This window comes from Calonectris borealis, chromosome 3, assembly GCF_964195595.1.
Source record: "Calonectris borealis chromosome 3, bCalBor7.hap1.2, whole genome shotgun sequence".
Lineage (NCBI taxonomy): Eukaryota > Metazoa > Chordata > Aves > Procellariiformes > Procellariidae > Calonectris > Calonectris borealis.
The window spans coordinates 115348677-115375155 of NC_134314.1; the positions used below are offsets into that span (position 1 = coordinate 115348677).

General features: G+C 54.1%; 1 protein-coding gene across 16 annotated transcripts in view; it reads left to right on the forward strand.

Moving 5' to 3' along the window:
- CUL9 (cullin 9) overlaps positions 1–26479 on the forward strand; it is a 31763-nt gene that overhangs the window by 2122 nt on the left and 3162 nt on the right. For 2 of the 16 annotated variants that reach the window (XM_075147455.1, XM_075147456.1), the window contains exons 3-38: positions 647–801; positions 1145–1678; positions 5404–5542; positions 7106–7129; positions 7355–7536; positions 8009–8393; positions 8617–8818; positions 9128–9335; positions 9437–9630; positions 9783–10000; positions 10144–10375; positions 10742–10847; positions 11172–11402; positions 11568–11658; positions 11743–11914; positions 12126–12231; positions 12629–12724; positions 12813–12988; positions 13516–13661; positions 13741–13917; positions 14185–14297; positions 15157–15339; positions 15698–15846; positions 16176–16386; positions 16478–16643; positions 16796–16941; positions 17121–17238; positions 17644–17846; positions 17927–18186; positions 18265–18628; positions 18906–19046; positions 23233–23397; positions 23487–23650; positions 24543–24636; positions 24835–24909; positions 25380–25490. In XM_075147455.1, coding sequence (XP_075003556.1) covers positions 647–801; positions 1145–1678; positions 5404–5542; positions 7106–7129; positions 7355–7536; positions 8009–8393; positions 8617–8818; positions 9128–9335; positions 9437–9630; positions 9783–10000; positions 10144–10375; positions 10742–10847; positions 11172–11402; positions 11568–11658; positions 11743–11914; positions 12126–12231; positions 12629–12724; positions 12813–12988; positions 13516–13661; positions 13741–13917; positions 14185–14297; positions 15157–15339; positions 15698–15846; positions 16176–16386; positions 16478–16643; positions 16796–16941; positions 17121–17238; positions 17644–17846; positions 17927–18186; positions 18265–18628; positions 18906–19046; positions 23233–23397; positions 23487–23650; positions 24543–24636; positions 24835–24909; positions 25380–25490 — 6437 coding nt within the window. The remainder of the gene's footprint in view (positions 1–646; positions 802–1144; positions 1679–5403; positions 5543–7105; positions 7130–7354; positions 7537–8008; positions 8394–8616; positions 8819–9127; positions 9336–9436; positions 9631–9782; positions 10001–10143; positions 10376–10741; positions 10848–11171; positions 11403–11567; positions 11659–11742; positions 11915–12125; positions 12232–12628; positions 12725–12812; positions 12989–13515; positions 13662–13740; positions 13918–14184; positions 14298–15156; positions 15340–15697; positions 15847–16175; positions 16387–16477; positions 16644–16795; positions 16942–17120; positions 17239–17643; positions 17847–17926; positions 18187–18264; positions 18629–18905; positions 19047–23232; positions 23398–23486; positions 23651–24542; positions 24637–24834; positions 24910–25379; positions 25491–26479) is intronic. The other 14 variants (XM_075147464.1, XM_075147471.1, XM_075147459.1 and 11 more) reach the window with 13 other exon arrangements.

The window sequence follows — 26479 nt, forward strand, 5'->3', positions numbered from 1 at the left end:
TGGGGTGCTCTAAGACTTGGGAGCTCTTTCTCCTGACAGGTTCCTGAGCTAGGATGCTGATTAACTGTTAGGAGGACTTATGCCAAGGGGCTTGGCAGAGTGTTGGACTGTCTCTGCTGCGTTCTGTCAGTTGGAAAGGCTCTGGCCTGTTCTTGGCAGGGAGCCTTTCCTCAGGCCCTGGTGGGTAGAGGCCTGGTCCTCACGCAGTCCTCTCATTGGAGAGGAGCTGTCATGGCTCAGAAGTGCCTGATGAGGCTTGGGTGCACCTGGAAGGTTGCTAGTGGTGGTGTGTCCCACAAGAGATCTGGCTTTCCCTGTCCTAGTGCCCGAGTTCATGTGGCTCTCCCGTGGGGCAGATGGGGGGCTGATTCAGGTTAAGACTTAACTTTTTTCGTCCCTGGAACCCTGTTCTGGAGTCCGTTATTTGGGATTGCTGCTTTGGGAGAATCTTGCAGCTTTAGGTGTGGAAAAAATGCAGTGTTACTTGGTGGAGCAAAATGTTGCCAATCCAGATGAAAGGACAGAACATGGTGCCAGGATACACTGAGCAGCAAAACTGTTCCTTGCCTGCGAGTGTATCTCGTGCAGGGAGGGTGGGGTGAAGGTTATTTTTATGGGGCCTGAAGGGTTTCTGTTGTTGTTGCAGGGAGCCGGGCCTATGTCCTGCTGTCCCTGAGCCAGCAGGATGGCATTGAGCAGCATGTAGACTTTGACGGTCGCTACACCTTGCTGGAGCTGTTTGCTGAGATGATGTCTTCTGAAGAGCACTGCATGTGCTTTGAGGGGATTCACCTTCCCCAGGTAGCGGCAGGTCCTGCCAGCCCTGGGCCTATGGGCTTTAGGGGTCAGGAGGGGTGAGAGTGGGGGGCCAGAGCTGGTGTCCTTGTTTGGAGGGTAGTCAGCAGTGGGCAGCAGAGCAGGACTGGGTATTGGGAGAGCTGGCACAGGATCTGGCTCTGGCTTGAGGCTGGGGGATGGTGGAGAGGCACATGGAGAGCCTTATCTCTGAGCAGGGAGACGAGGGTGGGTTGAGAGGTCTCTGCTGCTGTCTGCTGGTCCGGAGCTATCACGGGAGCCTGACTGTGGACGAGCTGGTGGCTCGGAGAGAGCTGGGACTGGAGTCTGACAGCTGTGCTTGTTGCAGATCCCCGGGAAGCTGCTGTTTGTCCTGGTGAAGCGCTACCTGTGTGTCACTTCTCTGATGGACAAGCTCAGCAGTGGCATGGAGCAGGGAGGAGAGCAGCAGGACTGTGCTGTGCCCAGCCTGCTCACTGAGGAGAGGAGCCGTGTGAAGCAGGAATTTGAGTTCAGCATGGCTATGGCAAACCTCATCTTGGAGCTGGTGCACGTGATGGGCTGGGACCACAGCCACAAGCCAGAGCTGCTGCCGCAACAGGAGCTGCGGCCTCGCACCACCCACTCCATCTTCCAGCCCAAGACTCCAACCTGCACTGCTGCCCAAATGCCTATGCTCACTTCAAATCGTGGTCCCCACAAAAAGCAGGGTCATGCCTTCCTGACCCCATCAGACTTCACAGACCGCAGTGGTTATGTGGAATACTTACAGGCAAAGCTGGTGCGCGGCATGAGGGTGCGCTTGCTGGAGGACTGTGGCAATGTTAGAGCCGGGGAGGAAGGCGAATTTCTTCAGAGCACTAATAGCATGCACACAGTGCAGGTAGGACACTAGTAGAAGTAGTCTGGCTGGGATGGCAGAGGGGAGTAACGAGTGACTGATGATTTCCTAACGATGTCTTCATGTGCGGGAAGTTCGACAATAGGCGTATCATTATTAGGACACTCTACATCTGTCCTAGCAAAGAAGTCACCTTTCAGAGCTGGAAGCGTGGGTCCTGAGGAAAGCTAGTCTGGTTTAGTATGGGCTGTCCTGCTAAGATTTCTTAGCCTTTAAAACTAGCTATATCCTACCTCCCAGGAAGAGTCCCTAGCCCTGGTTTGATCTTGGGAGGGTGGTTTGGGAACAGGCTAACTGGCACAAATGAGTAACACAGCAAAAGGTGCTTGAAGGTCTTAAGCCTTGGTATGTAAGTGGCAGTACTTGTGGCATACTGTTGTTCTCACGGGATTGGACACAGCCTACATAGCTGTTCCTTTTGATCTGCAAGTATATGCCAGGATCTGTTTCCCTTTAAAAATGCCCTTTGGATGAGAAGATGTTAAATGAGAGTTTGTGTTGAAAAGAGCTGTTAGAGCTGTGTATTTGCAGTTGAGTTGCTAACTTTGTGCCAGAGATCAGGGAAAAGGCCTCAATATATGAGGAGGGGGAGGAATCATAGAATAGTTTGGGTTGGAAGGATCTTTAAAGGTCATCTAGTCCAACCTCCCTGCAGTGAGCAGGGACATCTTCAACTAGATCAGGTTGCACAATGCAACTGCTCACCAACCACCGACCGCGTGTCACGAACGGGGGGCGAGCCCCCCCCACCTGGTTTTTATAGTAAGCATGATGTCACATGGTATAGAATACCCCATTGGCCAGCTGGGTCCACCACCCTATTTTAGGATGAATTTTCCCAGTCGCCTTTCAGTAACTTTAATTTATCCTCGTCCAGGCTCTTTAACTGCCTTATCATTTTGGAGCGCTTCTTGCAGATGTAATTTAAATTTAAACCAGCAGCTTAAAATGCTCCGAAATATGCATGTGCAAGAAGGATGCTTCCAGCCTTATCTGCTTGTTTGGTGGTGGATATTACCAGTATGTGCTTGTAGTATTGGGAGAGCATAACTGTTATGTGCTGTGCAAATATGGCTTGCCCATCTTATATGCACTTTCTTCTAGTCCCATTCTTTCCCCTTCATACTCGTTGGGTTCTGTTGAGCAGATTTCTTGCCCACAGTTTCTCTACCTAATCACTTTCTTCTCTGGTTTAATAATTTACCGTTTGATGCCTTGTTCTTTACTGAAGTTGACAATTGAAATTCATCTTTTTTTTTAATCTAGAAAATCAGTTACTTCGGCAAAGAAAGCTAATGCATCAGTCTGTCAGAATTGGAACTTGAAGTGGGTTTACCTGTTAATTCAAATTTATTGTTTATCTTGAACGTCTTTAGTTGGTCTTTCTACTAAAATAAGCTTCAAAGGTTTGCATACTACTGAAGTGAAAGTAGTGAAGCTGTAGTGATGATTTATTTAATCAATTTTTTTCCTCATATTAGAAGAACTGGTTTTAGTGTTCATCAGTCACATGGAAACACCACTCTTCCAGATTTGTATCCCATTATCAGTGTGCTTTGCTTTCTTTTGTGTTTACTCAATATTCAAGTAAAATACTCTTCTAGTTTTGGAACATGCATAGGTAATTTTTCATTGCAGGCCCCCTCAATTGAATAACTACTTTGCATCTTATTTTTAAGTGGTTGATAAATGTTTTGTCTTTTATAACCTAGTCTGTAAAGATAAATTGCAAAGGAAATATGTTTCCTACTGATTCTTTCTTTGTCCTTATGCTCCTTGATTTCCAAGATCTGTGTTTTTCTAAAATTCTGTTTTCTATTTCTTACAAGCTTGTACTTGCTTTTACTGCTAATGTAACTGGGCACTTGGAAAGAGCACCAAAATCCTTTCACATTTTTCTCCTGTTGCCTGTGATAGAAATTTCAGAGGGTTTTTTTATTCACTGTTGAGCTGAAGTGTACCGTTAACTTCCATTCCCTTTGTCGAGTTGGTCACTTGTGTTCCTTCTCCTGTCTATTTTTCTATTTGATTAGATTGAACAAACTTGCAGTTGCTCCATCCAGGCTTATTTTCAATAACAGTCTTCTGTACGGCTCACGCTACTGGCAGTATCTAATTTCTGCCGCTATTAGTGTTCCTTGCCTTCCAGTCTGTCTATGAAGTTGGGAATATACATGCAGTCTTTGGGCATGTTAATTTTTACCCTGCTTTTTATGTTTATATCCATGTATGTATCTGTAGCAGTCCCTCAGACTTGCGTGAGAAACTTGTGAGTCAAACCATTCAATGAGGTTTTTTTCCACAGGGATATACCAGGAATCTGACATCTCAAAATCATCTTTGTAGTGACATCTCTTGATCATCGTTGCTTTTTTGGGCCTTTGCCATCAGTCTCTCTTTGAAGGGAAACTTAATTTTTATCTCTGTTCCTCTTTCTTTTCTTGTGTATCACACTTGCTTTGTATTGACAGTTTATCTGGTGGTGACTAGTGAGTTCAGGTTACAAGAACTGCTTCTCCCTGGTCTTTGTTAAAATTTTGATCCTTTCCTTTTTGATTAGTTCTGCTTTTGCAGCTTATCCTGCCTGAGGCTTGCTGTCAGCCTTCTGTGTGCAAAATGCAAATTCATGTGCATTTTTCATTGGGGCCAGTCCATCATGAGTTTGTCTCTTACCTCCTCTCATCTTTCCTTTGTAGCTCTGTTTTCTGTTGCTTTCTTTGCTTCTCCAAAGAAAAAGTTTCACTGTTGTGTCTGATCCTTCAGTCATATCTTTCCATGACTCCTTTGAGATGATATTTGGTACATAACTAGTTTAGGTCAGGGATTCATTGAAGACTAATTGGTGTTGTGTGTAGAGTTTAACTCAATTTCCTTCAATATAGAGCTTTCTTAAAATCTGTCAACATCTTATCTCTTTAGCTTTCCAGCACAATGGGGTCCTAGTAGCATTGGTGTAACTCCAAAAGAGCTCAGTGAATCAGGCAAGCCATATGTTTTTCTGCTGTTTTTTTAAAGTTATTGACATGTTGTATTTGCTGTTGCTGGGTCCTCCTTCTGCTCGGAAGGTTCAATGTAAAACTACAGTATGGGAAGCCATAAAAAAAACCCTTTTGATTTTGAGAGGCAACTTTGACAAAGCACAGGAAACAATTGCCTTGTTTGAGACATGCTTGTGAAGAGCCCAAAACCTGTCTGAGAGGGTTGGTGAATGACCAGGGTGTAAAAGTATAACCAATAGAAAGTAAAGTCAGAGTAGGAAAAATATTTTCTTTACATTTGCATTCACCAAGTGGTTTCTGCCTCAATACCCTTTATATACAGCTCATCTGCCTTGAGGTAGTGTGGGTTAAGTTCTTCCTTTGTATGTTTTTCCCAAGGCACCTGCTGCTGGGCACTTTTGGAACAGGCATGCTTAACTAGATGCACTCCTGTTGCTGCTGCAGTGCTAGATGAGATCTGTAGTGGTTGCAGGCAAAGTTGGTGTTTTTTTTAAATAAAGATTTAGGTGTAACCAGGGGAACAAGTTAATAAAGATGGTATGCTTAAAAATTAGACAATGTATGTGTTGAAATCTGTATATGAATTAGGTGGTCTTCTACTTGAACAGTGCTTGCTATCTCCATGCATTTGGGAAATGGACGGACAAATGTAGCACAAGGATTGAATGAGTGAGCAAATCTGATCATCTAGATCTGTTTCACCCACAGGTTTTATGGCAGTCAACAGGTCGGACCTACTGGATGCATTGGCACATGTTGGAGATTATTGGCTTTGGAGACCAGTGGGAAGATCCTGCTACTCAGGAAAAAGAATATAGTCTGATAGAGAGCTTTAATGTAGACACAGGTGAGACTGTCCTGCATGTCTGTGGCTGTATTATGTCTTTCTGATTCTGCTGTGGCATATTTTTGAGTGGTGAACTTTATATGGCTAAGCATGTAGGAACTTGCAGATTGGATTTAGAAAGCACTATGAGCTTTTAGTTTGTATGACTGTGTAGAGCTGGTTAAGTAATTACATGGCTTGTGGTTGCATGAAGTGTTTTTGAATCCTAGTCTTCTGTCATGATATAATAAAAGTCATGATATAAAAAGCATGACATTTGATTTAAACTGCGACTGTCAGATATGTGTGTTTGAATTAACTGAACAGACTGCTGAAATAAGAATGTAGAATCTCTCTGAGATGAAGCTGCTTTAGGCACCCTCAGATCTCCTTAAATAAGTCATGTGGATTTTTAAAAGCATTAACATGCCAACAATTTGTTTAACCTCATACCCCTCAGTTTTTGGCAAGGTGAGCATTAAATGCACTGTTTTCATAAGACGTGCAGAATCTCCTAGAATCCTTTTCCCATCTCTGACATTGCCCTTGTACTGGGAGAAGATAAAAGGGAAAATCCAGACTTCAGATACCCCTTCCTTGTTCAGTGTCTGACGTGACTCTGGCCAGGGAAACCTGTTAAAGTAACTCTTTTATTACTCCTGTCATCTTGTAGGACATCTTTTGAGTAGAGTGATTTGGATTTAACTGCTGCAAGAGGCACAATATACACGAGATCAGCAGTTAATTATCTACTTTAGAAATATTCTTATTGCCAGTTGAAAAGATGGCTTCTTTAATGGCTTCTGCCTCTTGTAACTAAAGACTTAGCCATTTCAAACTGATGTGCAGTTAAGTTAAAACAAACTTGGTTAGACTTTGCCTTTTTTCTCAGTCTTTCTGATTTTGGTTGAAGTGTGGGCTCTATTTCACTTCCGTGTAAAACACTTTCCAGTCATCATATCCTACATAGAAATTGAATTGAAAAAGTAGATGCTTTCTGCTTTGGATCTTGACAATTGGTTAAATTAGCTCATGTTGACTGACTGTTGGTAATCAGCTGTGTATGTGGTTGCTCTTAGCACGCTTGAGCCTCTTGGAGTGAGTTTGGCCCTTTTCTGTTGAGTCTTGAGGTGGTGAATGTCTCCCACCTTGCATTTGCAGAGTTGTTTCTTAGCAGATATCAGGAAGTGTTGATTCAGCTCTTATTTCTAAATTACGTAGGGAATATCTAACCTACATAACGGATTTTATCTCCCTCTCTTCATTTTGGATGCATTAGCTAAAAGGAGCATGGTAACTGTGCAGTCTCATTTTGCTTTTGCCTATAAGTATTTGCCCTGTTAGCCAGCAGGAGGCGTTTGGAAAAAAGAGAAGCTTAAGGCAGAATTAACTTCCTATCCATTGCCTCCTCTACCATCTTGGGCCAGCTCTGTTTCCTGTTCTGCAGCTGCACGCTGGCATTGTTGACACGGTGCTGGGTGTCCGAGTGCGTTGCCCTGGCTGGTCCAGGCACTGTGGGAACAGGTTGGGGGAATAGTGAGCTAGAGGTGCCCATTTTGAGCGTGTGCTTTTTCTGTTCTACAGCCCAAAGAGGTTCAAATGAAGATGGTAATTCCCATGTCTGCAGCTTCTGGGGTCTCCTCCCAGCCTGTTCCCCCTCTCTCGCTGCCCTGCTGTCACCTCCCTTTCCGTCAGCAGGCTGTGGGACAGTGGGGATCTCTTCTGCCCAGATGGTCCGCATGAGCTCTTTCCCTGGGGAACGTGGGGTGTGCAGCAGAGGATGGGGGAATTGGCAGAGCTGACAGTGCCCTTCCTTGCTCTGCTCTCCTGCAGTTTCGCAGCCATTTTTCTGCAAGCCCTTTGGGGGGCTGTACTCCCTGCCTTACCTGGGGGAGCAGCCGACCAAGGCTGCAGAGGCCCTGAGCCGTGCCGAGTGGTGGGAGCTGCTCTTCTTCGTGAAGAAGCTGGAAGCGCAGGAGCAGGAAGAGATCACCTGTCTCATCCAGGGAGAGCAGGTATTGGCCAGAGCCTGCAGTGGGGAAGCAGGAGGGAGGGAGTGAGGGAGAACATTAGGGAAGGGACCGGGCCCGGAGGAGGAGACGGCAAGCATGAGCTGTGCAGGGACAGCCTGAATGGGGAAGAAATGGGACTGAAATGGGATGGCGAAAGCGTGGGGAGCTGGGCACAGTAAAGGGGTGAGGACAGATGAGAGGAAACACAGTCTCCCATGACCCTGTGTCCAGCAAGGTTTGGGTAGGCGAGGCATGCCCGTGGGGTGATTCTGCCAGTTGCGATTGGGTGGTGAGTGCAGCTGGGAGGTCTGGGCTGGTGGTAGTTGGTTTGGGGACAGCAGGGGAGGGTGGCACTGGGGAATGGCCCTGGGGGCCTCTGGCGATCAGCCTTTCTGTCCGTTCTGGCAGTGGCTGTCACAAGGGGTGTGGGGTCTGTGGTGAGTCCGTGAGGGTTAACTTGACCCCATGGGTCCAGCTGTCTGAGGTGGACGAAGAAGCCCTGCTCCAGCTGTCGGTACCTGTGGAGCTGGCCCAGAAGGTGCTGCGGGTCTTGGAGAAGCGGTGTCAGGGCAGCGCTCAGCGTGACTTGCGCGGCTCCCACATCTACGCCAAATACTTCCTTGGTAGCGGGGCCGAGCAGGATGGTGGGGGGAGCGCCGCGGTGTCTTCGGAGGGTGCTGGCTGCAGGAGCACTGGCCCTGAAGCCATGATGGCCAAGGCAATGAAGGAAGACCTTTCCGCAGCCACAGTGCTGCCCCCAGCCCCCGCTGCAGTGGCGAAGTCGGATTCCCAGCTGTTCAGTGAGCTCCTTGAGAGAGAAGGGCTGTTCTTCCGAGAGGCGACGGAGGAGCAGATCAAAGGTAATTGCCTGCTACGCGCTGGGGTACACGCATGGTGCTGGAGGCGGCTCCGTTGCCTCGACGGAGGAAGAGTCTGGGCAGGGTATGGAAGGCAAGGTGCCTGGAGGTGGCCTGGGGAGGGGGGGACCTGTGGGTGCTGGGTCTGTGAGTGCATGGCACCCTGGGAGTTGCTGGGTGTGTTACTGCTGCCCTGACGCCTGCACCCCTGCCTCCCTCCCGCCAGTGTTGGGCAGCTCCGAGGGGGTGAGCGAGAGGGGCTGGCTGGCCAAGGTTGCAGCCATGGTGGACGTGATCCAGAGCAGGAGCTCAGAGGTGGGGCTGCGCTTAGCCGGGCTCAAGCACATCATGAAGATCCTGGAGGAGGAGCCTGAGCCTGAGCAGCAAGTCGGCAAAGCCCAGGGCGGGCTGGGGACCAGGAGTGTTGGGTGAGCTGTGGGGTGCTGTGCACCCCTCCTGCTGGCTGGGGAGGGCCATGTCGGCAGGGTGGGGGACAGCGATGGAGGCAGGAGTGCGGGAGGTGGCAGTGGAAGTGTGAAGGCTGGTATGTCCCTGTGTGCTCATCAAGAAGAGAGGTGGATCTTGTGTCCCTTTGTTCCGGGCAGTCTCACTCCTGGGGCTGACCCAGCAGCAGTAGAGCCATGTGGGCAGGGAGAAGGAGTCTGGCAGGGCCTGGGATGCCAGCGTGCCAGCAGCAGTGCCAAGAGGCTCCTCCTGAGGCGTCCTTTCCCGTGCAGGGAGAAGCTGGTGAAGGTGGCAGTGGAGCTGCTGAGCACTGAGGTGGCAGAGAAGGCCCTGGTGGTGCTGATGCTGCGGCTGCTGGCTGTGCTCATGGTGAAGCATGACTGGCGCGTGCCGTTTGCCACGGAGGGCGGTGTGCGGGCTGTGCTGGCCTGCATGCATCAGCATGCCTCCTCCGCCCTGGTGCAGCAGGCTGGCCTGGCAGTGAGTGTGGCAGAGGGAGTGCTGTAGGTGGGCGGGCAGGGTGCAGGCTCCAGGAATGGCGGAGATGCCCGCTGCCCTCCTGACTGCTGTTGACCTTGCAGGCCCTGAAGGTGCTGGTGGGAGCTGTGGCTGGCGAGCCAGGAGGTGCTGGTGGGAAGCCCTTGCCCCTGAACCATGCCGACGCGCAGATGATGCGGGAGATCTTTGCCAGCATCGGCTCTGCCTCCAGCGAGGGCTCGGCAAGCCTGCTGAGTGCCATCCCTGCTGCCATGAGCACCATGCAGAGGGTCCCAGGGTAGGGGCAGAGTGGGGACAGTGGCTGGGTGTGGGGGGACCCTCTGCGGGGGCGGGAGGGGCACAGTGGGCAAGGCAGGCAGGTGGCTTGTGGGTGCAGGGGAAGCTCCGTGCTTGGGGGAGGAAGGCGCCCGCATCGCTCTGTCCCTGCAGGGGCTCCTCAGGCGTGCAGAACGGCTTGCTGGTGGTGAACATGCTGATCGACGGCCACCAGGGCCTGGCGGAACAGCTGGCAAGCTGCGATCTCCCCACGGTGCTGCAGAGCTGCTGGTGGGATGGGCAGAGCACTGGCTGCCCTCACGCGATGCTCGCCCTCAGTGTGATCAACCGCCTTGCGGAGCACCGGCGACCCCTGGGCCCAGAGACAGCAGGTAGCGTGCTGCCCGCACCCCCTGCCATGCCACGGCCCCACGGATGCAGCAGGCAGGGCTGCCTCTCCTGCCAGGGCAGAGCACCCCAGTGGCGCCTCTCAAGCGAGTGCCTGGGCTGGGCCCATGTGTCCTTGTCGTGGCAGGCAGAGAGGCCCCACTGGACCTGAGGGATGTGCGGACGCTTCTGGGTGGTCTGGGGGATGGCATCTTGTCCAAGGACGCGGTAGTGGCCCTGGAGCGGCAGCTCTGCAGTGAAGGCGCCGTCCCCTCTGGCGAGGCAGCCCAGCTGCTGCAGGACCACAGGTGCTTCAGGCTACTGCTGCGCAGCTTTGAGCTGCTGGGGGCGGAGAAGGCCGTGAGTCTGAGCATCCTCAGGTGGGTCCAGGGGGATTTGGTGGGGGTCTGGGGCCTCCGCAGCAGGTGTGTGAGTGCTGGTGGTGATGTTGGGGGGACACGGCGCATGTTTGTGGGTCCTGGTGGGGCTGTTCTTCTTCACCAGGGGCAGAGGCAGGTGCACCCCAGCACATATGCGGGTGCTGATTGGGGTGTCCTGGGGCGCAGGGCCAGGTAGGGACAGAGCAGCACGAGCCTGGGTGCTGGTGGGGTGTCGGAGGTGCCTGGGGAGCCTTGGCTCCCAGTCCCTGTGGGGTGCTGGCCTTCCTGGTGGGGCAGGGAAGCAGGGCTGCCTCTGGCAGCGCTGTGTGTCTGCCCTGGCTTGAGTGGGCCCTTTCTGTCACTCAGGATCCTGAACAAGTTCCTGGACGGTTACCGGGAGGATGTGCTGCCCTGGCATGAGTGTGTGGAGCCCTGTTTGTCCTCCCTGAGTGCCCACAGCAGCGACCGGGAGGTGAGCGGGCCCTGGGACTCCCAGCAGGCAGGGGCGGCTTTGCTGGCTGTGCCGTGCATCGGCCAGGCCTGGCGTTGGTGAAGCAGGGGCCCTGCCTGCAGCAGCCTGGCCTTGTTGTGGCCAGCGCGCTGGGAGAGGTGGGGAGCAGCTGTCCCGGCCGTGGCCGTGGCCCGGTGGCTGGCGTGCCCAGCACCGTGCCTGGCCAGGCTCTCACGGGCGCTGCTGCAGTGTCGGGGTGGGAGGGGATGGAGCGCTGCAGCATCCCGCTGCTGGGGCCTGGCGGGTTCCCGGCGCCAGCCCGGCCACTCATGGCTGCCTGCTCAGCAGGTGGTGCAGGAGGTCGTTGGCTTCCTGCACCGCCTGGCCACTGCCAGCAAGGACTGCGCGGTGGTGATGTGCCGTGTGGGCACCCGCGAGGCTCTGTCCAAAGCCCTGGACAAGCACAGCACGGCCCCGTCGCTGGCACCAGCCCTGCTCGACCTGGTGATTGACTGTGAGAAGTATGCCAGCCTCTACAAAAAGCTGACGACCAGCATCTTGGCTGGCTGCATCCAGGTGGGCCTGGGGAGGCCCGGCTGCGCTGGGGCTCTGGGTCTTGGGGCCGTCTAGCTGTCCCCAGCACCGAGGGGCAGCCTTCTGCTCTCTGCCTGCTGCAGCCCTGCGGTGGGCGAGAGGAGGAGGACCCAGGGCCCCCAGTAAGAGCATTGCCCCATCCTGTAGCTGGTCCTGGGGCAGATTGAAGAGCACCGCCGGAGCCACCAGCCCATCAGCATCCCCTTCTTTGACGTCTTTCTGCGCAACCTGTGCCGAGGTGAGTGCGGGGAGCGGGAGCTGGAGCCCTGTGCCTGGCACGTGCTGGCCTGGCGGCTGGAGGCTCCACGTGCTCTCCCCACAGGCTCCAGCGTGGAGGTGAAGGAGGACAAGTGTTGGGAGAAGGTGCAGGTCTCCTCCAACCCCCACCGGGCCAGCAAGCTCACGGACAGGAACCCCAAGACCTACTGGGAGTCGAACGGCAGCACCGGCTCCCACTTCATCACTGTCCACATGCAGCGTGGTGTGGTGGTCAGGTGGGGCTGGGCCAGGAGGGCTGGGGGGCCTTGGGGCCAGGAGGGCCAGCGGCTGTGCGAGGAGGAGGGGGCTTTGGTGATCTGTGTGAGCCCTACCCCCATGGTCCCCATCCTGGGGGTTGCTGGATGTGGGCAGCAGTGCATGGGGCTGGCAGGGGCCAGGGCAGGGAGGTGGGGACTGCTGGGCAGCACCATGATTGCTGCGCTGCAGGGAGATGAGCATGCTGGTGGCCAGCGAGGACTCCAGCTACATGCCGGCCCGTGTCGTGGTGCTGGGGGGAGACAGCCCTGCCACCATCAGAACTGAGCTCAACGTGGTGAGTCTCGCACAGGCTGCTCAGGCCATGGGGCCCCATGGGAGCGGTGGGCTAGTCCTTGCTGTGCCCCGTGAAGGTCTCGCCCTGGTGCTGGGGCCCTGGGAGGTGCCCCACAGGGAGGTGGGGGTGGCATGAGCTGTGCTGCGGGAGCCTCCTCCTGGCTGTAGGCAGTGGGTGCTGGAGACTTGGGCATGGGCAGCCCTGCAGCCCAGTCTGCAGCAGGGTGGTGTGCTGGGGCTGTGAGCCAGAAGGGGCCCTGGTGGGGGGTGCCCTGTGGCTGTGTAGGGGCTGCTGGGGGGGACAGAGGCTGTGGCTTTGATGAGGCATGGCCAGGGGAGTGTGCAGGGTGGCTGGCGCTCGCTGTGTGGTGTGCTGAGGGCTCGCTGTCTGCTTGCAGGTGACCGTCCTGCCCTCAGACAGCAGAGTGATCCTGCTGGAGAACATGACCCGCTTCTGGCCCGTCATCCAGATCCGAGTGAAGCGGTGCCAGCAGGTAGGGGAGCAGGGGGCCGGGCCAGGGAGCTGGCAGTGTGGGGCATCAGGGCTATGCCTGAGGAGCTGAGGGTTGTGCTTTCCCGTAGGGCGGCATTGACACACGTGTGCGTGGCATCGAGGTGCTGGGTCCCAAGCCCACTCTCTGGCCCATCTTCAAGGAGCAGCTGTGTCGGCGGACGTTCCTCTCCTGCACTGCTCGGGCTCATGCCTGGTGCCAGGAGATCTGCCGGGACCGGGGGCGACTGCTGCAGCTCTTTGGCAGGTGAGTTGTCTCCTGGCTGCGCCATCGCATCCCTGGTGTCCCAGGGCCTGGGGGGATGGTGCTGGCAGCCCGCAAGGGGACTGTAGGGCCAGGAGAGGAGCAGCCGGGTGTCCCACCTGGATAGGGAGGGGCCTTCGCTCCTCCCTGGCCACCAGTGGTCCCGGAGGGCCAGGGCCTCTTTGGGGTCCCCCAGGTTTAAGCTGGGCACGTGGGCACAGCTAACCCACCAGAGAGGTGCCCCACAGGGGCCGGCGCATCCTGAGGTCGGTCAGGCGCAGGTCGGTCAGGCACAGGCAGGATCTCACGGCCACAGGCGCCGCACAGCCACCCAGTTTGGCAAGGGCCCCAAGGCCCAGTGCAGGCAGGGCCTGGGGGCAGTGAGGGGCCCTGGCTGCTGGGGGCGAGTGGGGCTGCTGAGCCGTCATGCCTGGCAAGGGGGGGGGCACGGAGCAACCGCTGAGCTCTGCTTTCCTGAGGGAGTCCCCCCGGCCACCGGCAGGTGCCCAGCAGCACTGTGTGCTGCCCAGTCGCTGTTGCAGGCTGAACCGGGCGCTGCAGCATGAGCAGGGCTTCGCCGACCGCTTCCTTCCTGACGACGAGGCAGCCCGGGCCTTGGGCAGGACGTGCTGGGAGGCCCTGGTGAACCCCTTGGTGCAGAGCATCACCAGCCCAGGTACCCTGCGCTCTCCCGGGCCCGTCCGTGCCATGCCCCAGGCTGAGGCACCCTGCTCTGAGTCTGATTGGCCTCGCAGACCCCCACGGCGTCAGCCCCCTGGCCTGGTTGCTGAGCGAGTACCTGGAGAGCGTGGAGCCACCACGCCACACCACAAGCCGCGGTGCTGTCTTTGGTTCCTGTGTGCGGCGCCTGACCCAGCTCCTGGTGCACGTGGACCCTGGTAGCCCAGAGCCAGAGGAGGCAAGAGCAGGTGGTGAGCGAGGGGCTGCCCTCCCATGGGGCTGGGAGGACGGTGGCCCAGAGTGCCAGGCTGCGGCCGTGGGAATCTGCTGGGGAGCTCTGGGGAGGGCCCTGTGGCATAGGAGGCTCCCGAGCCAGGAAGGCTCATGCCCCCACAGTGGCCGTGCCTCCTGGCATCTCCTCTGCCCTGCGCCCCCCAGGGAGAGGGGGAGGCTGCTGGCGGTCAGTGTGTGGAGCCTGCCCACGGAGCCACGCTGAGCCCAGGGGTGTTCCTTGGCAGGTGGGAAGGAGAGGAAGAACAAGGAGGTGCCGCCCAGGGCTGCAAAGATGGTGGTGAAGTCGAGCGGCCTGTGGGGCATCTCGCAGTGCTGGCGTGGCGTGGTGCAGCAGCAGGTAGAGCTTGGAGGGCCGGCCATGGGGACCGGAGAGGGCGTGTGGGACCCCGCACCAGGACCTACACCCTGGTGGCGCCCTGGGAGCGTGGTGAGGGCGCGGGGCTGTACCTGGCCTCCACATGGCCCGAGGATTGTGGGGACAGCCCTGCTGCGCTTGCCACCCTGGCAGGGCTCAGGCGTCAGCCGGGCCCTGTGCCCAGGCTAGTGCTGCAGGCTGCGAGAAAGGTACAGTGTCGGGCTACTTATTTCCTGCTGGGCTGCTGCTGCACTTCTGTCCTGCCCCCGCAGCCCCTGCCCAGCCCTTGGGGCTGTGCTCCCACCTCACCACAAGCTCTTGGTAGCCTGCAGCAGCAAGCACCAGGGCCCTCTACTCGGTTCCTGCCTGGGACCAGGGCAGTTGGTGTTGGCAGGGTGAGGCTGGGGCTGTGAATGTTCCCGCGGGCCATGGGCGCGTCCCGCTGCGGGGCTCACCCCTCCCGCGGCGCGTCCCGCTGCGGGGCTCACCCCTCCCGCGGCGCGTCCCGCTGCGGGGCTCACCCCTCCCGCGGCGCGTCCCGCTGCGGGGCTCACCCCTCCCGCGGCGCGTCCCGCTGCGGGGCTCACCCCTCCCGCGGCGCGTCCCGCTGCGGGGCTCACCCCTCCCGCGGCGCGTCCCGCTGCGGGGCTCACCCCTCCCGCGGCGCGTCCCGCTGCGGGGCTCACCCCTCCCGCGGCGCGTCCCGCTGCGGGGCTCACCCCTCCCGCGGCGCGTCCCGCTGCGGGGCTCACCCCTCCCGCGGCGCGTCCCGCTGCGGGGCTCACCCCTCCCGCGGCGCGTCCCGCTGCGGGGCTCACCCCTCTCGCGGCGCGTCCCGCAGGTGCAGTGGTTCCTGGAAGCAGCAGGGCAGGCACCGGATCTTGTGGAGCGATACTGTGGGCTGTACCAGCGCCTGCGTGGTGCCACGGAGGAGCTCTTTGGGCAGCAGGCCAGCTTTGTGCTGGCCCTGGGCCAGGGATTTGCAGGGGCTTTGCTGCAGCTCTCCTTCCTTACCACCCTGCACGTGAGTCGAGGGAGCATGGCATCAGTGCCGGGGCCCCAGGCGCAGGCTGGGGAGGCTGCCCTGGCCCACAGCCTTGGGGTGAGCTCTGGGTGGGCGGTGTCCTGGCCCACCACCGAGCCACGGAGCTCTGCCCTGTGGCGGCCCTGGACGGTGGGTGCCCAACTGTGGGTGCATGGTGCTTGTCGCGGCGTGGCCCCGGCCCTGGTGCACTCCTGCCTCAGGCTGGTGCCTGGGCACCCTCGGCCCCTGCCCGAGAGCCCCAGGGTTTCCCACCTGCTCCCGCGCAGGGACATCCCCTCAGTCTGGCCCTGCGGCCACCCACTAAGCCCCCTCCGCAGCCAGACCTGTCCCTCTGCAGGTGAGTGAGCAGTTTGCCCGCTACCTTGATGGGAAGATCCAGGAGCTCCATGGGGCTGCTGGCAGTGCAGGGCCATTGCAGCAGATCCTGGAGCCCTTCGTTGTCTTCAGTGGCCTGGAGCTCGCCCACACCTTCGAGCACTTCTACCGGTGAGGGGTGCCATGTCTCTACAGGACCAGAGGGCCTGGTGTGGCATGGTGTGGTGTAGCAGGGGAGGTGCAGGTGGCGCTGAGGCTGTGGCGGTGGTGCTCCCGCTTTGCTTTTCCCGGCTCTGGCGTGTGGACGGGAAGGCTGTGAGGGCCCGTGGGTGCTGCCAGTCTGCAGAGGCACATTCTCTGCTGGTGACAGGGAGGGGAGACAGGTGCTGCCGGGCCCATGTGCCTTGGGGTGAGGCTGGGGCCGTCTCTGTCTCCTGGCGGGTGGCTAATGGCCACGGGGCTCGGGCCGGCCCCTGACCTGAGGCTGGCGGCTGTGGCAGGCACTACCTGGGGGACCGGCTCCTGGCGCAAGGGCTGTCTTGGCTGGAAGGAGCCATCGTGGAGCAGATCGGGCTGTGCTTCCCCAGCCGCTTCCCCCAAGAGATGCTGAGCAACTTGGCTGAGTCGGAGGAGCTCCAGCAGCAGTTTTACCTCTTCCAGCTGCAGGAGCAGGACAAGCGGCTGCTGGAGCTGGACACGGGCCTGGATGAGGTGAGCGTGTTGGTGGGGTGGGGAAGCTGGGGGCCACCCTTACAGGGATCCTGGGGCCTGTCCTGAGCTGTCCTCGTGTCCGCGTGCCCAGGCACTGGGGACGGCCTCGGCAGCAGATGTGCCAGAGGTGAAGGTGCTGGCCCTGTCCCCGCGCTGCTGGCCCATTTCCCCGTTCTGCTACATGGATGAACCTGGGAGGTTTTTCTCGGCGGCCCTGAGCTCCCCGCTGGATGAGTTTGCCAACTTCTGCAGGCGGAGTGAGTGTCGTGGCAGTGGGTGTGCGTGGGGGTCTCGCCGGGGCCCAGGCCCTCCACGGCAGCTCAGCCAGAAGTGGCAGGAGCGCTGGGGTGTGCTGGGAGTGCCTGGCAGGGCTGGCCCCTGGCCCTTGTGCTGATGCTGTCTCTGGCAGGCCAGGACCAGCTGGGCTGGGAGTGCACGAAGCCCCGGCGGTTGCAGTGGACGTGGCTGGGCCATGCCGAACTGCAGTTTGGCGACTGCGTCCTCCACGTGTCCACGCTGCAGATGTACATCCTGCTGTGCTTCAACAGCACCGAGGTAGGAGCCAGGGCCCCGGTGGGGTGAGGGAGGCAGCGGATGCTGGAGCGTAGCAGGGCCGTGTCCTCCCTTCCGGTGGGGTCTCCGGTGGTGTTTGGGGCACAAGCCCCCCCCTTGTTTGGCTGAGCCTGCAGCTGGTGGGTCTTGGCTGGCCGATCTCCTCTCATACCCTCCTGCAGGAGGTGGCTGTGGAGGCCCTGCTGCAGGCTACGGGGCTCCCTGCTGACCTAGTGCACCACGCACTGACACCGCTGACCCACGGCGAGGGCGTCCTGGAGCGGAGCTGCATGCCGGGAGGTGAGTGTGGGGCTGGGGCACCCCTGGGGAGGTGCTGGTCTGAGCCCCAAGGGGTGCTTGCAGGGGAAGTGAGTGGGCTGGGGTGAGTCTGTTTGTGCTTAGAGCGCAGGTCTGCGTGTCAGGTTGGGGCCTGAGGCTGTGTGTGGGGCTGGGGCGTGGGGCCGTGCATGGGGCATGGGTCAGCGTGGGTGGTTGGGTCTCAGGCCTGTGGGGGGGGTTGGGGACAGGGGCTAGGGGTTGTGCGTGCGGCTGTTGCTTGGGGCCATGTGTGGGGGACAGGGATGGGGCTGACACCTGTGAAGGCAGCAGTGGGAGGCCCAGGGTTGGGTCCAACAGCCACACGTGTGTCCTGGGGCTCCTTCAGGGCCCAGCTCAGGGCTTGGCTGACCCTGGGCCGGGTGCTAGCTCCAGGTGTGCTGCGGCTGAACCAGGCAGCCCTGGCCCATGCCTCTGGCCGCCAACTGAGGCTGCTGCCCCGGCAGAGGTACCTGCAGGCGGAAAGGGCTGAGGTCAGCGCCCTGGAAAGGAAGAGGAACATCCTCTGCTGCCTCATCACCCGCATCCTCAAGGTGGAGAAGCAGCTCCACATTGACAACCTGGTGTTTAGGGTATGGAGGGCTTGAGGGGCAGAGAGGGGCCGTCTGGGTGCTGCACTGCACTGCAATGTGGGGCTCCCTTGCTGCTGTAGGTGATTGATGCCTGTCAGAAGGGTGAATTGGGTCCAGGGCTGCAGTTCCTGAGCTTCTGCTGCCACAGTGTGGATGTGCTGTCCTGTGTCCTGCACCTCTTGAACCAGGGCTATCTCCGGCGCCAGGAGGAGAGGCCTCATGTCTTGGAATACATCTCTGTGGAGCCCACAACACCCCTTGGGGGCCAGGCACAGATGGTTTTCCAGAGCAGGCCACCAGAGGCATCTCCGGATGAGGACAGCAGAGACTGCCTGTATTGGTAGGGATGCATGTCACCAGGTGTGGAGGGGTGTGCATCTCCACCCTGTTACGGACATGACACATTTTTCCATGTCAGGTTGAATCCTGGCATAGGCAGGTCAGAGGAGTTTCTCATGGCAATGCTGCACGTGCCAATGGGGCACACGCTTAGTCCAGAGGAGGCGAAGCTGCTCATGAACCAGACGGTACAGCAGGTCCAGGATACTCTGAGCATCCCAGATGATGTTGCTCGGCACCTCCTCATGCACTGCAGGTGGAATGTGGATTTCCTGATCCAGTGCTATGTGGAGAACCGTGAGACGCTGCTTATCTCCTCGGGCCTGCAAGTGCAGGATGCCCAGCCCCCCCCAAGCCCAGGAACCCACTGCCCAGTCTGTGTGAACCACCTGTGTCCCACTGAGCAGCCACCAACCCTCTGCTGCATGCACTACTGCTGCAAGGTGAAGGTCCTGGGGTCTTTGGCTTCTGTAACTTGGTAGGGAATTGCTGCTGCCTAGTTGGTGGCAGTTGGTTGGCTTTGTCTGCAGCTGTTATCATGTACTTTTCACAGAGCTCATTCTTCAGCTCCTGATTAGTCTGTTCCCACTTGTGCTTTTGAATCCACGGTTTGTGGTGGTTTTGTGCACCCTCTGCTGGGTGGGGCGGGCTTCCAGGATCACATGACCCAGGTGGTGCAGCTCCTGTTTATCTCTGATCTCTCCTCTTCTGTCTTCACAGCCCTGTTGGAGTGAGTATCTCACAACTCGCATTGAACAGAACATGGTTGTCAACTGCACCTGTCCCATATCTGAGTGCCGTGCACAACCAACTACAGCCTTCATTTGTTCCATCATTTCCTCCGAGGAGATTATAGCCAAGGTCAAGTAGACTGGGTGTCCAACCTCTGTTCCATTTTGGTCAGCACTAGCAGATAATCTTGCTGCTGCTTTTCCCATTACTAAGACAGGCAGTGTGATAATTGAGGCAGACCAGATTTCTGCCCAGTGGTGTCTGTGGTCTCTGATCATGGTCAATACCAGCTATTCAGGAAAGCATAACATCAGCAAAAGAGCACAGGGGTATTTTCTCTAAACATGTCTCCCAGCAAACAACATTTCAGGTGCATTCTTAGTTGAGGACCAGGTGAGAGCTGTGGTAGCAGCTCATGACAAGCATCCTCTGCTGGTGTGCTGGAAGCAATTGTAAAGTCTAGGACAAATGAAGAGAAAACATTTGAGCAATTTCATTTTATCGCTGCATAAATGACTCCAGTGTCCTTTCTCTTCCTTCAGTCTCTGGCTTTGAGCACCTCAGGTTTTTGTGAAGATGACAGAAGTTACCACATCAGACTTAATCTTCACTCTAATTAAGTCTGTGTGGGTCTACAGACATCTCTAAACCAGGCTTCCTGAGTTCCGCTCACCTTAGTCCTCTGTCAGCAGGGTGCAACAGGAGCTGCTTGTTCTGATGCAGAAGCTGCTTTTTCTCCCTATTCTTTCAGTTTTTAGTTGTTACTTGCAGCTGAATGCCCTCCCCACCTAATGGCAGAGCTGTGGCTGTCGCATGACTGACTCTTTTTGTTCATTACTGGACAGAACAAGTGTCTCATCTGTTTTCCACTGCTCTGTTGTTTGACAGGTCTCCACCAGCAATTGCTTCTCCAAAAATATTCTCCTCCTTTTCCAGCTCGTTACTGTCATTATGATCCTGTGTGAACAGTCATAAGGAGAAATGAACAGTAGTCATAAAGACTGTTCTATCTTATAATTTTTCTTTAAGCTTGCAAACTGGCAACCAAGATGGACAAGGCTACAAAATGGGCGTTTCCTTTGATGTATCTTTTGTGTCTTGTTTTCTGTAAGAAGTGTTTAGAGAATTAGTGCATGTATCTGGGCAGTTGGTTCTTACTGGCTTTGCAAATCCTCTAGTCACACCTGTCTGAGAGCAGGATTTAATATCCTGTTGCTATGGCTATTTTATAAAAAAAAAATGATTATTGCAGGTCAACATAAATTGCAGCCAATTTTAACAAGTTGCTCTGATGCTCTCACTGAAGTGTTATCTTTTTCCCTTTTTGCTCAGTAAGTGGTACGGCTGAAGTGTTAATGCCTTGTGCAGAGTCACACATACAGTCAGAATAATTTAGGTTGCAATAATATGTGGAGATCTGTGGTCCAACCCTGTGCTCAAAATAGCCAGATTATTGTGTGAAGATCTAACGCTGAAGTTAAAACATACTGCTCCAGGTTCAGTCTTCTCTGCATCTTACATTTAGGTAGCTCTAGGCAGTGGTAAGATCCCCCTCTGCTGCCTTCTCCCCATGCTGAACAAACCCAGCTCTCTCAACCTCCCCTCATACATTCTGTGCTCCCGCCTCTGACTGTCTTGGTGGCCTATGGACATTTTCTCAACATAGTCTGTTAATGTCTTTCTTGTACTTGGGAGCCCAAACTGTTCCCAGTATCCAGTTGTGTCACCATTGCCAAATAGCTGTGAGAAATCCCTTCCCTTGCCTGCTGGCTGCACTCTTGCTGATACAAGAATATTTGAGTTTAAATTTTTCATGCTTGTATTTCTACAAAACATAAACTCTGTCATGTTTCTGAAAGAGATTTTCTCTCAACCTGGTTTCCCTCAAGTTCCTTGAGAGTCTGTTCTTCAGAGACTCTCTTCCATTCTGCCCTCAGGGATTCTTTGCTGGGAATCATGCCATAGGCTCCATACCTGGATTAACTCCAGTGTGTGCAAGGGTTCCTCTAAGATCTGTTGGTCAGTGTCATGCAGTACTTGGCAACTTCTTGATTGCAGCTGGCTAGTTTTCTTCCCAGACCTTCATTGGACACTTGTTCCCTCTCCTTTTAGGCTTCCCAAGAGCAGCTCTTTCTTTTATGGTTCCAGTAGGAATCCTAGATCCGCTCCAGCAGTTGCATCTCTGTCTCCTCCTCACCGAGAAAACAGGATACAGCAAAACTCCAGACATCAGATGTTGTGAAATTCAGCCTCTGTGAAGGCTGTGATTTGGTGCTGTCTGCTGACACAAGTACCTGTTTATCTCTCTGGGTACTGGTGTCTGGGCAGAAATGATCACATCGGTTATCAACAGGATGACAGCAGACACAGATGTTGACTGTCTTTGAGAAGAATGAAGTGGCTTTGTTGAGACTTTACCTCTACCAGGCATTTTGCCATGACACAGGCTGACATCCTTGCAGCCAGTCAGCGCACACTCTCTGGTTTAGGTTGCCTGAGAGAACAAATGAACAAGAGAGAATAAATGAGAGAGAGAAATGAATGAGAGCCCTGTCTGAGCCCTTCGGTGCTCAGGGCTTGCACCTTTTCTCTCTAGTGCCTGTGGTGACCTGTATTGTCCTTTCTGTGCCTGGTGGCTTTAGAGCAGCTCTCCAAGTTTGCAAAAATGTCTGCAGGAGGGCTGCGAAGACTACAGGATTTCTTCTGAACTTCCTCAGAAGTTTTGTGTATGTTTGCACAGTCCTTACACTATAGTAAATGAGCATAGAAGGCTAAGCTACTATGTGCAGTATAGTTGCATCCTTGGGTCCCTACCTGAACAGTCCTTTATTGATAACCAATTTGCCTTGTCCTCTACAGTAATGTCTAGAGGCTGTGGGCAAAGCGAGTCTTCTTCCCCTTTGCACATCATGTAACTAAGCAAAAGTCTGCTGAGGAACTTAAAATCAGAAAAAGTTAAAAAGAGCACCTGATAGCTTTTTATGGTGAGATGATTGGCTTGGTGGATGGGGGGAGATGTTGTTTATCTCAGCTTTAGTAAGACTTTCTATACCAACATCCTCATAGAAAAAAACTGATGAAGTACAAGCTGGATGAGCAGAACAGTGAGATGGCCTGCTGAGCTCAAAGGGTTTTGATCAATGGCAGAAAGCTCAGCTGGAGGCCAGTCACTAGTGGTGTAATCCAGAGGTTGATACTAAGGTTAACATTGTTTAACATCTTCATTGATGACCTGGATGATGGGACTGAGTCCATCCACAGCAAATTTATAGATGATAAACAGCTGGGAGGACTGGTTGGCGCTCCAGGTGGTTGTGCTGCCATTCAGAGGGATCTCAACAGACTAGAGAACTTAGCCAACAAGAATATCATTAAGTTCAACAAAGGGAAATGACAAGTTCTGCTCCTGGGGTGGAATAACCTAATGCAACAGTATGTGCTGGGGGCTACCATCTAGAAAGCAGCCCTGCAGAAAAAAAAAAAAGGTATCATGGTGGACAAAAAGTTGAACATAAGCCAGCAGTGTGCCCTTGTGGCTAAGAAGGTCCACTAGCATCTTAGGTTGAATTAGGAAGAGCATTGACAGCAGGCTGAGGAAGGTGACCACACAGTGCTGGTGAGACCACATCTGGAGTACTATGTCCATTTTTGAGCTCACCAGGACAAGAAAGACATGGACATACTGGGGAGAATCCAGCAAAAGGCCACAAAGATGATTTAGGTTTTGGAGCCCCTCTAGGAGAAGCTGAGAGAGCTGGGTTTGTTTAGCCTGGAGAAGAGAAGACTCGGGGTTGGATCTTATCAACATGTGTAAATACACAAATGGGATTAAGGAGCCAGATTCTTCTTGGTGATATCCAGTGAAAGGATAAGAGGCAGTGGGCCCTAACTTAAATACAAGGAATTCTATTTAAACATCGGAAGACTTTTTTTTTTTTTTTAACAGTAAGGGTAATGGGACATTGAAACAGATGGGGCAGAGAGGCTTGTAGTCTCTATCCTTGGGTATGCTCAAAACCCAACTAGACATGGTCCTGAGCAACCCTGCTTTGAGCTGGAGGGGTTGAACTAGTTTTTATCTCCAGAAGTGCTTTCCAACTTCAGCTATTCTGTGATAGTACGAAACAGCCTCCAGATATGACATGAGGGGTGGGGAATTTACACAAAGGGAATGAAAGAGTAAACTAACTTAGTGCTCTTTTGTTGTGAGCAGTTGTTCCGTCAGATGTAGAGCCTAGAGGCACCAGACCCCCGTTGTAAGGCCCAACCATGCAGCTTCTCTGCCTTAAATCTCCTTCCTGGCTTCTTGTTACAGTATGAAAAAGCCCTCCTCAGAGGCTATGTTGAGTGTTGCTCCAACCTGACATGGTGCACCAACCCTCAGGGCTGTGATCAGATCCTCCTTAAGGATGGATTTGGTTATGGGGCAGCCTGTTCGAAGTGCTCCTGGATATCCTGCTTCAACTGCAACTTCCCAGAGGTGAGGCTGAGCTGAATCATGGGCAATACTGTCTTGGGTTTGGCTCACACCATTCTGCTTTTGTGTGGTTGACTGGCTCTCTCTTTCAGGCCCATTATCCTGCCAGCTGCAGCCACATGTCTCAGTGGGTGGATGATGATGGGTACTATGAGGGAATGACAAGTGAAGCCCAAAGCAAACATCTGGCTAAGCTCATTTCAAAACACTGCCCAAGCTGCCAGGCTCAGATAGAGAAAAATGAGGGGTGCCTGCAGTGAGTATGCATTTTGTTTGCTACTGGAGACAGGAGAGGGCAAAGACATACAGTTAGGTCCATTGTGCTTTTTTGTTTTTTTTGGCTGTGGAGTAAGAGTTATAGCAGGTCCGTTTTATAGCTTTAGAGGAATGAGTGATTCCTAGGAAAAGCAAAATGTTCCCCAGCATTCAGAGTTAAATCCATTGATAGCTCTGTAGTAGAACCACAACTTATTTTGCAGTACTTTTTTATAGCGTTTGTCTGCTCTCAAAATCTGCTATAGACATACAGAGGTACAGGTTGGGTTGGGGGAGTGGATATCTCGGCACCATTTTTTCTTTCATGCTCAGCTATTCCTGTAACTTCAAGCAATTTTCTTTTAACTGCCTCTTTTGAATTGGCTTTCTGGCAGCTTTTTACATGATAGGGGAGTTACCTCCAACTTTGAAGCCAGGGCTTAGGAGTCGCCGTTTGTTTTTTCTTGCACTGGCACAGCCCTTGGTGCCCAGCTGTGATGTGTCCCCACATGTTGTGTGTGGCCCTAGGGCTGTGCAGTGCCTTTCTGCACTGTGGAGTGCTGCATTACTGAGGGAAGAGGTGAGGTGCGCATGTGGATCTTGCTTCAAACTGTAGAATGCTTAGTTCACCCTTTAAGTACTTAGTAAGTTGGTACTGTGAGATCGTGCTGCCAGTTTATCCAGCTCATTTTTGGAGACACAATGACTGGTTTTAAGCATCATCTGCTTCCAGCAAAGGCTTTAAAAAATACATGCAGAGAAATGCATAGTACTGAGTGAACGGGAGTGACTGGGTCGCACACTCCAGCCCTGTGTTGTAGGGGAGCACTGGGAGGAACTGTCTGCAAGTGGCTGTTAGGACTGAATAATTCCCATTGTTCTTCCCCATGCAGTATGACGTGTGCAAAGTGTAATCATGGCTTCTGTTGGCGTTGCCTCAAGCCCTGGAGGCCAATTCATAAGGATTATTACAACTGCTCCGCTATGGTGAGTGGTTTGCTATATCCCAGTGGTTCATGCTGGCCTCTCAGAGAGAAGGTGAGGATCTCCACTTGTGCCCTTTATTCTGGACTTTGTGCACTTGCCAGTAATATTGATAGAATTGTCAAAGTCTGTATAGCCGTTTCCAGGCAACCCTGGTACTTGAGGGAAATTGCTACAGGTTACTTCTATCTTTCCTTTCAGGTGAGTAAAGCAGCTTGGCAGGAGAAGCGTTTTCAGGATTACAATGAGAGATGTACCTTTCATCATCATGCAAGGGTAAGGCCTCCTCCTTCCTTTGCAGATGCTGACTCTGTTGCCTTAGCCCTGGTGAGCAAGACAGTTTCTGTTGTGTCTCAGTGTATTTCACCTGAAGCTGAGAAGCTGGCTTTGGATCCAGGTGGGGATGCTCTGATGTAACAGGTAGTTCTTGGCCAGCTTGCTTCTACCAAGTCTTTTGTGGAAACTGAACTTGTGGTGTTCACGTGCTCAAACTGATGCAGTACTTTGAAGCAGTGGCAACTGAAGGACTGAAGGCTGAACTCTGTCTAGAGCTGAGATACTGTAAAAGGTTGAAGTGATGGCACAGTAGAGATGTCATAGCTGGATGCAGTAAATGCTCTTCTGCTGCCTGCTGCTTCTGGGATGGCACTTCAGGATGCTTAGCAATTATCTGTGTGGAAGGTGCTATTTTTTTGATCTTGTGGAGCTTGACATGGACCTTTTTTTCCCTCCTGTGGTTATTGCAGGAATTTGCCGTGACTCTGAGGAACAGGGTTTCTTCCATCAGTGAGATGCCAAAAATTAGGACTTTGACCTTTGTTCTTGATGCCTGCAAAGTGCTAGAACAAGCACGGAAGGTAAGGCTGGATAACAAGCTTGCTGAGGTTTAGGCCTAATTCTATTAGTGTGTTTTATGCCTTTCTTAAAGTGAGGAGATGCCAACCTTGCTCTGCTCCTAACAAGGGGAGACAGAAAAAGCTTGAGGGGAGGAATAGCATCCTGACAGGGGAAGACCTGCCTTTCCCTGCTCTCACTCTGAGCTGGGCTCTGTCTGCAGTGTTCCTCACAGTCAGGTCACAGGACTTGGAGCTTAGCTCAAGTTAACACCATGGAATCAGCACAAGGATCTAAATTTAGGGTCTTCATATACTGGGTTTGGTCCATTCCAATTGGAAATGCCCCAGTGGTGGTACTTACCTTTTGAAAGCTCTTGTGACGCTGTGTTACAGTTAGGAAGTCCCTCTTGATGCTCATGTTATGATTTTCCTTTCTTAACTTCATTTCATGAGCCATAGGTGTTTTGGGAGCACTGAGTTGCGTACTGCATGCCCTGATAGCCACATTATGAAGGATTTGCAGTGCAGCCACTGGATGTGTGCAGTAAGCCTGTGACAGCATATAGGCCTGCAAATGTCTTCTATCCCCTGAAACATAGGAAGGAGGTGGGAATTGCTTTTGCAGTATTGCCTTTGCAATATATACCTTGTTTGTGCAGGTAGACTTGATTTTGAGAGAGGCATGTGGAACAAGGGTATCTGACCCTGTTTTGTCTTTTCAGTACAGTAGCCCCTGTGTTTGCCAGGCTACATATCACTGTTGATACTGCTGGCTTTTCTGGCCTATTTCTTTAAATGGAAACAGTGATTTTATTTCCTGCTGGGTGCCTGGATGGCTTTAGGGGTCATTCATTCATAATCGGAGTTTGTCACTTGTTGAAATGCCTTTGTTGTGGGCTCTTGGTGCTGTATAGCACCATGCCTGCTTCCTTTCGGGCTCAGTTCTCTCAGTTCATTGCTACTTGAGTTCAACCTGGGCTGCCCAGCAATGTGTAGATTCTGTGTGCTGG